The sequence below is a fragment of the Tupaia chinensis genome, unplaced genomic scaffold (assembly GCF_000334495.1).
Source record: "Tupaia chinensis unplaced genomic scaffold, TupChi_1.0 Scaffold000682_1, whole genome shotgun sequence".
NCBI lineage: Eukaryota > Metazoa > Chordata > Mammalia > Scandentia > Tupaiidae > Tupaia > Tupaia belangeri.
This window is the reverse complement of record NW_006160205.1, coordinates 4,246,426-4,262,164: the sequence shown is the minus strand read 5'-3', so window position 1 is coordinate 4,262,164 and position 15,739 is coordinate 4,246,426. Positions and strand designations below refer to the sequence as shown.

At 39.4% G+C, this 15,739-nt stretch overlaps 1 protein-coding gene across 7 annotated transcripts in view; it reads left to right on the top strand.

Annotated features, from left to right (window-relative positions):
• The window catches only part of SLC25A26 (solute carrier family 25 member 26), a 161,285-nt gene that overhangs the window by 125,352 nt on the left and 20,194 nt on the right, over positions 1–15,739 (top strand). Inside the window, exon 7 of one of the 7 annotated variants that reach the window (XM_006160368.3) lies at positions 5,747–6,543. The exons of the other annotated variants lie outside the window; for them this stretch is intronic. Coding sequence (XP_006160430.1) covers positions 5,747–5,947 — 201 coding nt within the window. The 3' untranslated portion in view covers positions 5,948–6,543. Of the gene's footprint in view, positions 1–5,746; positions 6,544–15,739 lie in introns of those variants that run through there. 7 annotated transcript variants of the gene reach the window in all.

The following is a 15,739-nucleotide window of genomic DNA, read 5'->3' as shown; positions in this document are numbered from 1 at the left end:
TACTCCCGGTCTGCCATGTATTCTAGGAATGCCATGTACAAGAAGGTTCTTGGACTGTCACAAAACCAGTTGGTGGAGAAAAGAATGGTGGTACCTGGGTGGTTAAACTGTGCAAAATGCCCTAGGTATTATCCTACTGAAGATGTGCCTTGAAAGCTGTTGAGCCATGGCAAAAAACCCTTTAGTCAGCATGTGAGAAAACTGCGAGCCAGCATCACTCCCTGGACCATTCTGATCATCCTCACTGGATGTGACAGAAGCAAGAGAGTGGTTTTCCTGAAGCAGCTGAGCAGTGGCTTGTTATTTGTAGCTGGACCGCTGGTTCTCATTTGAGTTCCACTGTGTAGAACACACCAGAAATTTGTCATTGCCACCTTCACAAAAATTGATATTAGCAAAGTAAAAATCCCAAAGCACCTTACCAGTGGTTACTTCAAGAAAAGAAACTGCAGAAGATCAGACACCAGGAAGGTGAGATCTTTGACACAGAGAAGGAGAAATACGAGATTTCAGAGCAGCGCAAGGTTGATCGGAAAGCTGTAGACTCGCAAATTTTACCAAAAATCAAAGCTGTTTCTCAGCTCCAGAGCTATCTGCAATCCATGTTTGTCCTAACAGATGGAGTTTATCCTCACAAATTTGTGTTCTAAATTTTTTGCCAAAAACCTAGTTAATTGATCATATATATATGAAATATATATGAAATATATATATATATATGAAGAAAATGTATTATGAAACACCTATGCACAGATTTCAGAATTTTTTTGTATTGAAATGAAGTCACTTTCTTTTTAAGAGATAATTTTATTTGCTATAGGGTACCAGAGAGAGAGAGAGAGACAGAGACAGAAATAGAAAGTGAGAAATCCATCCCCCAGGGGGAATGGCCACACTGGAATCCCTTCTCCTCATTCTCCTCTTGGGATTCTCATTCTCCTCTCGGGATTTTTGGGCATGCACACCTGCTGTGAGTGTTAAGCCACTGGGTCCAGGACTTGAACCCAAGTCGACTACATGGGAGTCCAGTAACATTACCATTACACCATCCACTGGTCCCAAAATCACATTTTGATTACATTTTCCAATGAGTTTTTTGAGGGAGGACCATTCAATATATTTGTTCTGGGTAACAATGTATAACCTATTTCTCACTGTGTATAATGACCAAAAAATAAAAATTGAAAGCCTTTATTCAAGTGAAAATGGTTTATAAGTGACCAAACTGTAAAATGGCAAACTATTTAAGTAGACATTAGATAATGCAAAAACAAAAGAGTTATCTCCATAATTATATGGAGATACTCATCACAGAATGCTCGTGTAAATTTTCTTTTGAAGAATGTCATAAGCCTTATAAATTCTGTTGAAGTCATACACTAAAGGATAATTGAGACAAATATTACTCTTTGAAAACATAAATACTGGAATATTAAGTACTGGGAAATACTTTTTTGAAATTATCTGATTTTAAGGAATAGTACTGGTCATTTGATGTAGTTTTTCATGTCTTTTGTTGTTGTAGTTTTTACTTTTACTGTTTGTGGTGCATGATGAAACAGATTTCTCAGGCAGCAGTTCTTAGGGCGTACTGAAATAGCTACCCAACATGAAGGTCACATTCCATTAGTGTAGCAGCTCTCCTTTTTCGTGTGACAAAAGAACACTGAAGCCAACAGCTGTGCGGCAAATAGGACTCCCTGTATGAATGTCTCGATAACCAGGGTTCACACAGCCTGCACACGCTAACATCCCACTCTTGGAGCAGTCTGTTTCGAGGCCCAGAGAGGGACGAGGCATGGAGTTTCTTTCTTTTCAATATTAAAGATATTTGCAGCATTCTACCTAGTTGAGAAACATCTAGACTTTTTCAGAATAACCATAGATAACAATACTATAAGAAAGGTTATGATTTTATAGTTATCTTTTTAGGAGTTGGGTTTCTTTTTTTTTTTTTTCTTTTTCTTTACTTTTTTTATTATCATCATAATCTTCTTTATATTACATTGGATTACATATAACTTTACAGTGTATTACATTGTTTTTTCAAAAGGGAATGCCATGCATGTCAGTCAGTACAGAGACATTAATCTCCCCACTTCAACATTCAATATCTTTTCTATGTTTTCCCCAAACATTATTTTTATTATTCTAATTATTTTTTAAAACAGTCAATTGCTATTTCTCATTTTGCTTGTAAAAATACTTTGCCCATCATGAAATACTTCTCAGACCAATCCAGTTGAGAATACTATACATGTCATCATCAACAGTTAATAAGCCCTATCTGTTTCTCACTAACGTCCTGCCCCTCTATTGTTCACTTGCTATCTTTCTCTATCCTCTTCTCTTCACTTACCCCATTCCACACTGTCCTATTCTCATTAAGTACCTTCACTGTTTTTATGTCAATAATATTCCATTTCTACTTTCATACCATGTATACATACATATATGTTTTTTATCCTATCTTTGACCCTCTGCCCTTTCCCCCTCTCCCATTACACTATCTCTGCTATATACAGTCATCTTCCAGGGGAACCATTGAAAATATGATACCTGTAAGTAAAGGGAGAAGGGCCACAAGTTTAGTTTTCACCAATAGGGATCATAGATTCCATTTAATGTTGGATCAAGGGTGGGTCTCGTGCGGATCCGCCATTGTTGGAATGGTGCCGTGGGGCTCTAGAGCGTGAGCTATCCTCGGGTACCTGGCTTCCTCAAGAATGGTAGAATAGTTCCTGTTCTTCCCTGAGGCAATGTAGGGCTGGTAACCATCATCTTCTCACTGTCCATAGGCAAAGGTTATGATTTTATAGTTATCTTTTTAGGAGTTGGGTTTCTTGAGAAAACATTTACATACAATAAAATTGACCCCAAATTGACCCTGTATCAGGGTGCATTCGTATGGATTTTGTCAAGTGTATAGCCACTAACACAACCAAATTGGAGACTGTTCCAGTCATGCCAAAAAGTTCCCACGTGCCACTGTGCAGTCAATGTCCTTTTGTGTACTGTCTGCCTCTTGCAACCATGGTTTCTGTGGTTTTCCCTTTTCAGTCACATCCTAAATAGATCTAGTCCACTATGCTGCATTTTGTGCCTTCTTTCATTTAATGTAGTGCTTTAGAGATTCGGTCTTATGCCGATAGCTTGTTCCTTTTTATCCCTTTATCCAGGGTATGTAGGTGTACTATAGTTTGTTTTTCTGTTCACTACTTGATAGAGATCTGAGTTCTTTACAGTTTTTGATAATTATGAATCAAACTGCTGTAAGTATTTGCCTATAGTCTTTGTATGTATGTTTGTATCAGTTGGATAACTACCTAGGAATAGCATTGCTGGGTCATGAGGAAAGTATCTTTAATTCTTATAAGAAATGGTCAAAGCATTTTCCAGAGTGCCCATTTTGCATTTCCACCAACAATGTGGGCAAGTTGCACTCACTCTGCATCCCTGTCACTACTTTGTTACTAGATTTTTAAAAAAAATTTCAGCCATTCCAACAGTTCTTTATTAGTACCTCATTGTAGTTTTAATTTGCAGTTCTCTCATGTCTAAATAATGCTGAGCATCTTTACATATATTAGTATTTTTCTTTCTTTAACATCCAAATGGGACATCATAGTGCTTAATCACTTCTGTGTTTTTGTAGAACTAGAAAATATTTGGCATGTCTTTTGTGTTTAAGATTTTTTCTGCTGAAACTGGCTTTTGCACCCGTAGAGAGAGATTGTATTATGGGAGGATTTGCCTTTTGTGTTGTTTTTAATAAATTTTGCCAGAAGGTACATGCACTGAGAAGGAGAAAGCATTGTGCCCATTGGGGTATGATATACCACAGTTCTTCTCCTTCTCTCCCTCCTTTCAGGATTTTGGGCTTGGATGTGTATTTCTTAGGCTGTTGGGTCTGGGATTCTGACTGTGCAGTTAACCACGTGGGATCCAGCTGCCTTCACACCACTCTGCCACTGGCCTGCCTATTGTGTTGTCTATACAAATACTCAGAGACTTTTCTCAGCCAGAAATTTAGCTGATCTCATATATGTTATACTGCGGGGAGTGAGAGTCTGGAAGTAGGGGTATAACTTTCTAAAATAAGTCACTTCCTCTTGGTGTCTCTCCCATTTTTACTAATCATACCGCTATTTTCCTACCCATCTGGTCACAAAACCCAGATTAAAATTTACCTTTCTTCTCTTTTCAAAATGTTTGCCAGAGGGCAAGTATGTTTAATGAGAGTGATAGAGAGTGAGCGAGCGGACATGAAAGCATGAGAGAGTGAAAGAGAAAGAGGGAGAGAGAAAGCAAAAGCAAGAAAGCACTCCCTATGGGGCTTTGCCATGCTGCAAGCCCTTCTTCTCCAGTTATCCCTCCTTGCATGATTTTGGGCACACATGCCATGTTCCTGGTGTGTTTTCCAAATGGCTGATTTCAGGACTTGAACCTCTTAATTGTCCATATGGGATCCAGCCATCTCACTCACCATGCTGCAGGCACCTGCTCGCTCTCACGCCTTCTCTCTCTCTCTCTCTTCTCTTTACGTCATGTTATACACCATGTTCTGTTGCCTCTCACTTTTTGGAACCTGTGGCCACTTTTTATCAGATTCTTACTACCTTAGGCCTGGCCCAAAGCCTGACGACTTCTCCACTTTCTCATTTACTCTACACTTTGAATTTGTGTGAGCTTTCTTAACATATCTCTTTGAAGTAACACTTACGTCCTCAGAAACTTTCAGCTTTCTAAAACATGAAGTTGATGACACTCAAGGGTCTGCAGAAAAATGTGTCCCTTACTGATTCATCCAGCTCCTTTCCCCTTTTCTTCCACATCCTTCTGCTGTTTCCAGAATAGCCTTTAGATCAACTCTGAATACATCCTGTCCTCTCTCCCTGTCCACTCCCCTGTTCTTTGGCTTTGTTCTGAAATGTGCTTCCCAGGGGCCAAATATGATGCATCTTTCAAATTCACTTCCTATTTCAATCTCCTCTTGAAGCCTTCCAATCCAGGCCTTCCTTCAAGGTTTACCCTTACTTACTTAATGATTGTGGATGTTGCTGATTGGTATTTTTTTTTTTTTTTGAGAGGTTTCTCACTATAGGGCATGTGCGCTCGCCAGACAGAGAGAGACAGAAAGCGAGAAATCATTGCCCAGAGGGGATGGCCACACCGCAATCCCTTCTCCTCCATTCTCCTCTTGGGATCTTGGGCACGCACCCACATGCGCCCGGCGTGGGTTTTAAGCCACCGGGTCCGGGATGTAAACCACGGTTGACTACGTGGGAGTCCAGCGACATAGCCATTACGCTAACTGCTGGTTCCCCTGATTGGTATTTGATCACACATCCTGTTGTGTTTAAAACATCCTAGAATTAGCTAGTGGCCAGCAGGGGGCATGGAGATTAAGGTGCTAGATTCCATTTGGCTGACTCTACAGTTCAAGGCCTGAACCCAACACCTTGAGAATCATGCTGGGCGCATGTGCATACATGCCAGAGATCTTAAGAGAAGAATAGAAGAGAAAGGGCTGTGGTGTGGTCATCCCCCCTGGGAAGTAATTTCTCACTTTTTCTTTGTCTCTGGCTAGTGCATATGGCCTATAACAAAAACTAAAAAACACCGAAAATGAAAACTGAACAGAATATCGGACAAGGTCTAAACCCTTCGAGTTTACAGATACGCATGTAATCAGTGTACCTGTATTGCCTGGTTCCTCTGAGCTAGACACTGTTCTGTTTCACAGGAAAGCAAAGATGAACAGCATGCCAGGCCCTGGGCTGAGCACTACACTATCGTTAATTCTGTAGGTGATACAACACCCAGAGAGATGGACCTTGTTAGCCTCACCTTAAGACAAGAAGCTGGGGCCCAGGGAAGGTGTCTTTCATCTGGTAACCCGAGTTCTCTGCTCACTGCAGCTCCCTGTCAGTGTGTGACAGTGTGAATAGAGGTAGCAGCAGTCCTAACAACAGCAGCACCTAACTTTCACAGAGGTGCCAGTCAAGCACTGGAAGAAGCGCTTTGCAAGGACCCTCTCCTCCTCCTCTTCACAGGATCCTCCTCTGCAGGATTGGTGCAGTCATGGTCTTCATTTTGTAGTTACAAAAACTTCAAGGAAGTTCAAGTGCCTTACTCAAGGCCACAGGGATCCTAAGAGGACCAGCCCAGATTTGAACACAGGCAGTCTGACTCCAGGCTTGTCATTTGACATGCAATTTAGCACACAGCACACAATATCTTTAATGTGTTTTTGCCATTTTATATACTCAGATGTTGATAAAAAGTTGAGGTCATATATCCAGTTAACTGATTTACAGCGTTTCTATAACTGTGTTGTTTCCCTACCTTGATGACATAAAGCATAAAAAGCCTGGTTACCACATTTCTTAGACCACCTCTCCCAAACATCCCATGTCTCTGTTGTACTTGGGCAGAGACTGAATGGTGTTTGCTTGAGTCAGTCTCAGCGACTGACCACAGGAGCACATGTGGAGCCAGAACCACATTTTCTCCTATAGGACATTGCTCATTAGAGGAAGGAACTTTGTCTTCTGTTTATGTTTACATTCTTTATGGGTCTGTCTTTTACACAGCAGGTGTTTATCACTATTTGCTAGTTGTTTGAAGGCTAGCATTCTTTTAAAATTTTTTATTTAACTTTATTATCATAATTTTTACATTACATTTAATCACATATATCTTTACAGTGTATTACATTTCTTTTCCAGAATGATTATCATGCATATCTGTCAAGACAAAGACATTACTATCCACATCATCATCATCAAATAGCTTTTCATCATTTTTTTCAGATTATTATTATTTATTTATATATTTTTAAAAAACAATCACTGCATGTCATTTGACTTGTAAAGAGAATTTACCCAATATGAAATACTTCTCAGACCAGTCCAGTTGAGAATACTGTACATGTTATCAGCAGATAATTAACCATTTCTGTGTCCCACTAATGTCATGCCTCTCTATTTGTTCTCTTGTTATCCTTCTCTTTACTCTTCCCTTCTCCCCTCCCCACCCCATTCCACACTGTCTTCAGCATCCCTAACTATTTTCACTGCTTTTACGCCCTCCCATATTTCAATCTCTACCATAATTGCAGATAGTAGGTATATATTAAATGGATACATACAACATCTTTCATATCCTGGCTTGCTTCACTCAGCAGTAGATCTTCCATATTTAACCACTTTCTATCAAATGCCAGGGTTTTGTTGGTTTTTATTGCTGAATAGTATTCCATAGAGTATATGTGCCACACTTTTTCCATCCATTCATCTGTTTGTAGGCATTTAGATTGGTTCATGTTGTCTTAGCAGTCATGAGCAATGCTGCAATAAACATTGATGTGCAAGTGCTTTTCAGACTGAACATTCTCCTGTCCTTGGGTAGATAGATATCCAGAAGTGAGATTTCTGAATCAAATTTTAGTTCTATTTGTAGACATTTGAGGAACCTCTATATTGTTTTCCACAATGGCTGAACCTGTTTATATTCCCAACAACAAGAAAGTTTCCCTTTCACCACATCCCTGCCAACACTTATCAGTTCTTATATTTTTATCTTTGCCATTCTGACAGGGGTTAGGTGGTATCTCATTGTGGTTTTAATCTGTATCTACCTTATGATGAGGGATGTTGAGCACTTCCTCATATGCTTTTTGGCTTTTTCTTATGTCTTCCTTAGAGAGATTTTTGTTCAGCTCATTTTTCCATCTTTTAATTGGGTTAGTTTTTTTTTTTTTTTTTTTTTTTTTTTTTTTTTTTTTTTTTTTTCACGTAAGCTGCTTGAGTTCCCTGGGTATTCTGATTATCAGTCCCTTGTCTGAGGCAGTATTCTTTCTTTTTCAAGCTCAGCACAAGGTTGGGTAGCTGTACATTAACTGTTTGTTTTATAAATTCTTTTAGACATAAATTCATAGCTGTAAAAAAATTTTTTTGAAACCATAGACATTTTCCCCTTACTAAGCTTTAGATCAAAGGGAAGCATATTAAAAAAGGATATGATAAAATTTGCTACATAAATAACATCAGGTCAGCCCTGTGACCTAATGGCTAAGGGAGACATAATCCACAAGGATAACCTTGCAGTTTAAAGGGAGGGTTTTCCACAGTTAGTTTAATCAGATTATCAAATGTAAATATTTATTGAGGCATTTTGTAAAAAAAAAAAAAAAAAAAAAAACCTGCCAGAGGGCACATGCACTTGTGAGAAAGAGAGAAAGCACCCTCCAAAAGGGCATGGCTATACCACAATTTTTTCTCCATTCTGTTAGGATGTTACACCCAGCATGTTTTTCAAGGCTTCAGGGCCAGGGTTTGAACCACAGACCTTGTGGCCATGTGAGATCTGATTCCCTTAACCACTGGGTCATGGGGTCAGCCCAGAAAGTACTTTCTAAAAAAGCCTGTAAATTTTTTGGGGGATTTTTGAAAAAAAAAAAAAAAAAAACCCTGCCAGAGGGCACATGCACTTGTGAGAAAGAGAGAAAGCACCCTCCAAAAGGGCATGGCTATACCACAATTTTTTCTCCATTCTGTTAGGATGTTACACCCAGCATGTTTTTCAAGGCTTCAGGGCCAGGGTTTGAACCACAGACCTTGTGGCCATGTGAGATCTGATTCCCTTAACCACTGGGTCATGGGGTCAGCCCAGAAAGTACTTTCTAAAAAAGCCTGTATGATTCCAATTCTTCTGGAAATGTCTAACCCTACCAGTGTTCGATTTCAGGGAACAAATCTGTACTGTACATTCACATGAAATGTTCTTTAAAAAATGTGAAAAAGGGAGTATTAGGCTTGCAGGGTCATATGGGAATGCAGAGAGGAAAGTAACGAGGGACTTTTATAGAAGCAAAAGTGAGAGGAGTGAGCTTTCGAAGAATAATGAAAACAAGTGATTTATTCTTTATATTTTTCTGGTACTATTGAAGATAGAGGTCTTTCAGTGGATCTGATTCTAGATAAATGAGGCTTATCAGTTTAAGTCCTCTAACTTTTTCATTTTAATCATTGTGATAACATATTTTGAAGATCGTTCTAGTCTTAAAGCAAGCACACAGAAGTATTAAAAATAGTATTCCTTTTTTTGCCATTACTCTCATGAGCATGTTAACAGTAATTTGTCTTATTTTAACTGTTACTCAGACATGTATTAAATGTTAATGTGAATGAGGCCTCTTTTTGGTACCCAAAACTAATAAAAGATACCAAACCACAGATGCAGAACCCACAATCAAAATAAATAGTCCCAATAAAGCCTAACTTCACATATCCAAAAATACTACTATTGAGTTGTCTGAAAAGTCATGACACATTTTTGAAAACAGATGACACTAGTTCATTTTTGGAAGTACTAGAGTCATTTGTATTTGTGTTTTTGCCATGTCATTTGACAGCTGACAGTTCTGTCACTTTATTGTTTTTTTTAAAAAAAAAAAAAGGTAATTTAGTTGAGTTTTGGAGACTTTACAAGTTGAAAATGGAAGACCAAACTGCATTTTCACCATATTTCACTGTTTTACATCTGTAAAGAAAAGAACGCATGTCAAGATTGTGAAAAGCTGCGTAAAGTTCACAGGGACAGTGTGTACAAGAACCTTGGTGCCAGTGATTGTTCAGGAACATCCGCGCTGGTGGCTTTGATCTCAGTGACGCTCCTCGGTCAGGGAGGCCCACCGAGGTTGATGGCAACAAAGTAAAGACACTGATGAAACAAACCCACATTGCACAACATGAGAGATTACAGAAACATTGAACATCAAGCATTCAAGACTACCTGTAGAAGCTGCCATGCGTAAGAAGCTGGATATTTGAGTTCTTTATGAACTCGAGTTTATTTGATGATGCGTATAAACACCTGTGATGTGCTTATTGTTATTATTTTTGGGGGGGAGAGGTTTTTGTTATAGAGCGTGTGCGCTCACCAGAAAGAGACAGAGAGATGGAAAGCAAGAAATCACCCCCCAGTGGGATGACCATGCTGCAATCCCTTCTCTTCTATTCACCTCTCGGCATCTTGGGCACACATGCACAGGCACACACCATGTGAGTTTAAGCCACCAGATCCAGGACTCGAACCGTGGTCAACTACATGGGAGTCCAGCAACGTAGCCATTAAACCAACTGCTGGTCTGCGATGTGCTTATTAAACGTGAGGAAAACAGTTCTCTTTTGAAGCAGCTGCTAACTGGTGATGAGTAGCGGGTTGTGTACAGCAGTGTGGCGCACAGATGATCTCGGTCCCAACCTTGTGATTCGCCTCACACGACATCAAAAGCAGGCACTCATCAGGGCAAGATGTTATGCTCTCAGTGTGGTGGGGTTTTAAAGGTGTCATGTTTTTCAAGCTTCTGACAAGGAACCAAACAATCAGTTTGAGTGTGTACTATGGGAGATGGGACAGTTTGAATGAATCCCTCCAGAAATGTCCAGAGCTCGATGATTGTAAATGAGCTGTGTTCCATCTCAGGAATGTGAGACCACACACACGTTTGATCACCTGTGAAAAATGTTGGAGCTTGGATGGGAAGTGTTGCCACATCCACCCTACTCGCCGGCCTTGCGCCATCACACTTCCACTTGTTTCTCTCCAAAACTCCTTGCATGGTATGATGTTCAGTTCAGATGAGGTGGTAAATCAGGACTTTGTTCAGCTTTGGGCCAATAAAGACAGGTCCTTCTACGAACGAGGAATTATGAAGCTCACTGAAAGATGGCAAAAGGTTATCAAACAAAACAAGCAATGCATCATTGATCTTTGTTCTTTATATAAATAAATGACCTTTGAAAAACATGCAAAATACACGTCATGACTTTTCCAACAACCCACCATATAACCTGAATTTTGCAGTAGTCCTCCTTATCCATGGTTTTGCTTTCTGTGGTTTCAGTTTCCCACAGTCAACCATGGTCTGAAAAAGTTGAGTATGGTACAACAAGATACTTTGAGAGTGAGACAGCGACCTCATTCATGTACCTTTTATTAGTATATTGTTGTAATTTTTCTGCTTTATTATTAGTTATTAATTTCTTAACCATGTCTAATTTATAAATTAAACTTTATCATAGGTGCATATTTTGGGGAAAAACAGCATATATATATATATATATATATATATATATAGAGAGAGAGAGAGAGAGAGAGAGAGAGAGAGAGAGTGTGAGTGAGTGAGTTATGGAGGTCAAAGAAGTCATGGGATGTTTTTCTACACAACTATAACCTAATACATGGTTTGAAAGTTTCTATGCTGTCAAGTGGCCACAGGGGTGGTGTATTCCCCATGAATAAGGGGGACCACTGTGCTAAGCAAATATAAGCAAGTATTTTAGCCCATCTTGCTTTTGCTCAAGAACAGTATCTTTGGGACCAGCAGGTGGAGTAGTGGCTAAGGTGCTGGACTCCCACATAGTCAACTGCAGTTCGAATCCCAGACCCCAGTGACTTGAAACTCCCACTGGGTGTGTGCACACCCAAAATCCCAGGAGGAGAATGGAGAAGGGATTGTAATGTGGCCGTCCCCTGTTGGTCTCTTTCTCTCTCTCTGGCAAGCACATGCACCCTATAGCAAAAGTCTTTCTGTAATTACAAGCACAATTGTTAGTTTAAGAATTTCTTAGAAATTCTTATTATTAATATCTTTACAAACTTACTTATCTAGAATGCAGGTATCTGAATATCTCAACCAGCAAAAATATGTTATTACCAAAAAACAAGTACAAATCAACAGAGAGAGGATACTTCTTAGCTTCCTAGAATAGTTTCAACCCAGCTGCCATCATGGCCCACATCAGCCTGTGTCCTGAAAAAAATCCTAATTATCAGTCCGGTACATCTCATTTTAATTACGAAGACTAGTTCTGTGTGAGAAACCCCTTTTAGCCTTTTCTGTCCCTTGATTATATTGCTAGAGGCAAAGTATGGCAGGATTTCAGATTCAGAACTTTGAAATTTTCTTTTTCAGATATACTAGCATATGAGTAGTTCACAAAACAGTGGTTCATCTGACTAATAAAATTATAGGTAGCTGTTACGCGAATTTTAAACTGTGTCAAAGCTATGTCATAGCTAGACCAACTTTACCGCGGAGTACTCTTACAGTGGGAGGCATTCTGGCGGTAGACGGACAGCAGTTAATTCCTACACAGGGTGACTTCAAGGGCAAGTCTAGATTTGAAAAAAAAACAGAACATTTTCTTTTCTGTCATCTTAGATGTACCATCATGTGGTATTATTAAATTGATGTCGTGTTCATAAGGTACACATAGCTGTTGTACCTTAAAAAGTAGTAAAATTTCATACTCTTGCAAAATTGAAAAGCCCCATAACTATTTTTGAATAGACCAGCCAAAGAAGTCTCAAATTGTAAGTTCCCCTGCCCTAAAGCCAAAACACTTATTTTCAACTTGTTACTCATAAGACAGTAGTGTTCATTTGCATGAGTCTTTTGGAGTGAAAAACAAAGCTCTCTTCCTGCACACCGTAGTCAAGACACCTGATGCAGGCCTGAGCTGCCAGCCTTTTCAGCGTTGTACCTACTGGGCGCTCTTCCTGTGAAGACATGCTCATAGCTGTGGGGAAGGGGGGCAGATTACTTCCTGCCACTCTTCTGATAAGCCATGAGCAATTTGGGAAATTAGAATAATCTGATATTTTTGGAGCGATACCACTGAGTATCCTTATGGGTAATTGAATTATCATTAGTGGGGGAAAAACCAGGGTGATGTTTGACAACTGTATACAGTTAAGCAATAGTTACTATGGTGACATTCAGCTCGGGTGTGTAGCTTAGTAGAATAATACCAGTTTTAATTTCCTGCTTTGATGGTGGTGCTGTGGAAGCAGAGTATAGGATACCTAGGAACTCTACTATTTTCGCAACCCTTTTGTAAATCTAAAGTTATTTCAAAATAAAAATTTGATATGACCTATTAGAAATGTTTTCCAATCATGTTAAGAAAACTTTCTCTAATAAAAACTGCAGAAGTGAAATTAGGAACATTTTTTTAAAAGAATTATTTTATTTAACTTTATTTATTTTAATTTGACCAGAAAGGGATAGAGTGTGTGAAAGAGAGAGAGAAAGTGAGCCATCAGATCTGGGACTCAACCACGCTCGGCCATGTGGGAGTCCAGTGCCCTTCATCACTACGCCACCTGCTTCCCAAACTAGGAACACTCCTGACTGCCTGTCTTACTTAAATTGAAATTTCTCATTAACAAAAACAAATGCGTTTAGATTCATCTGAAAATTTCACTTTTATTTGAAAAAAAAAGACTGAATGTCAAATGAGATGAATGAGCAAACACCAGGGAGGATATTGCCCCCTGTGGTTTTTATTTTATTATTCTGGTTTATTTTTATTTGGGTGCATAGGTTCCATCATAAGACAACATAGTACATCCTGTATAAATACCTGTTCGTATTCCTTACCTGTAATGCCTGGGAACAGAGGTGTTTTGGATTTCAGATGTTTTTGGATTCTGGAGTATTTGCAGATTCATAGTAAGAGATGTTGGGGATGGAACCTAAGTCTAAACACAAAATTCATGTGTGTTTTATATACATCTTGTGCCTGAAAGTAATTCTGTATTGCAGTGTTTATACTGCCGCCCATCACGTGGGGCCCAGTGGAATGTTCAACTTGCGGTGTCATGTTCGCCCTCAGAAGGTTTTGACTTTTTGGATCATTCTGGGTTTTGTGTTTTCAGGTTAGGGGTGCTCAACCTATGCCCTGTGGTTGCCGTTACCGTCAGCACCTACGTGCTCTGTTTACACTGAATTTTCTCACTTGACTTTAAACCTTTTGATTCTTCTAGATACCTTATTTTTGGTTTAAAATGTTTATTAGTATCCATTTCAAATACAAAATGATTTCTTTGTATGTTCTTAAAGTAATTATTCTGACTAGGTGATGTGGAAAGTGATACTTATCTGGGGAGATTCTATTTTTAGATGTGTCTTGCTATCCAGGTCTGTTTGGATTGTGTTTTTTTCCCCCTTGGTAACCTTTTTTTTTTTTTTTTCGTTGTGGATTATAGCAGGCACCTCTGTGAAGCCTTCCCCACCTCCTCACTTCTAACTGTATTTTTTATTTTATTTTTTGCCACAGGCCGTGTATGCTTGCTGGAGAGAGAGAGAGAGACAGGGAAAGTGAGAAATCACCCTCCTGGGGAGGATGGTCGCACTGCAGTCCTTTCTTTTCCATTTTCCTCTCAGGATTTTGGGCACGCATGCACATGTGCCCAGTGTGTTTTTCAAGCTGCCGGGTCCAGCACTCTAACAAGGCAGTCAGCCATGTGCTGCCTTAAACATGCCACCTGCTGGCCCCTCTTACCTTTTTAATTGACACATTACAACATATTTATGGGGTACACTTTGAGGTTTCGATCATATCTCACCTCTGTTTTGTAGTTCTGTTCTGCCTCCTGTATACTTCCCTCAGATATTATACAGGCATTGTTTTTGCCTCGGGGGACTCTCCTGAGTCTGATACGTCGTGTGTACTCAGTAAACGTTCAGTTTATGAATTTCATTAACATCTTTGATTTCTTTCTCCTTTATGCCATGGAGTTTGTTCTTCACAGTTGCCTGTGAGTGCAACATTATTGAGAGTCTGGAGTAAAATTCCGATCGTGGGAACCATTCTATCAGTAGATTAAATGAAAGTGACCTTCTGTCATCAACAGGAATATAGTTTATGTTTTCCGCCTCTTTTCTAATAAATAGGTGAAAGAAAGAAATAATAGCGTTAAAACTGGCACTAGTGGGCCATCAGGTGACATGGTGGTTTAGGTGCTGGACTCCTACTTGGCTGACTGTGGTTCGAGTTCCAGACCTGGCAGCTTGCTTTCTCACGGCATCCCCATCACCCCAGCCTCTCTGTGGTGAGTGCATGTGCCCTATAGCAAATTAAAATAGTAATACTAAATAAATAAATTGTTTAAAAATAAAAAACTGGCATTAGCCTGATACAGATAATTTTACCACCTTGAAAGGAGCTGTTATTCTACTGTCTTGTTTTTCGTTCTATCTCAAAAGCTTATAATAGTTCTAGAGAAACATGTTTGCTATGAAATCTCTCATTTTTGGGAAGCATTAAAGCATTTAATAAAAACATATCACATATTATGCTTAGTGGCAATACTTTCTTTAGAAACTGCTTATAATAAAAACTTTTCTAATTGACTGAGGTCATATGTACTTGCCAGACAGAAGGGGCAGGGGAAGACAGATATATATATATATATATATATACATGCTCACCTGCTTCAAGCTATCAGGGTTGGGATTCAAACTGCCATTGACCATGTGGGATCCTGCTCCCTTAATCCCTAGGCTAGTGGGCCTAGCCCAGTAGAAACTTTTTAAAATTTACTATCACAAGCAAGGTTTATAAGAATCTGTTTGATAACTAACTATATTCTTAGTCTGGTAAACTGAATAAATATACCTTCAGTGAATCATTCTCATTCATCCCAAGGCAAAGAAGTGGTAGAGTCCTCAGACACTGGATACTATTGCATGTCTAATGTATTAGGTAGCAGAAGTGATTTAAGAAAGGTTGACAAAGGGACCAGCAGTTAGTGTAATGGCTATGTCGCTGGACTCCCATGTAGTCGACCGCGGTTCGTGTCCCAGACCCGTTTGCTTTAAAATCACTCCTGGGGCGTGTGCGTGTGTGCCCAAGATCCCAAGAGAATGGAGGAGAAGGGATTG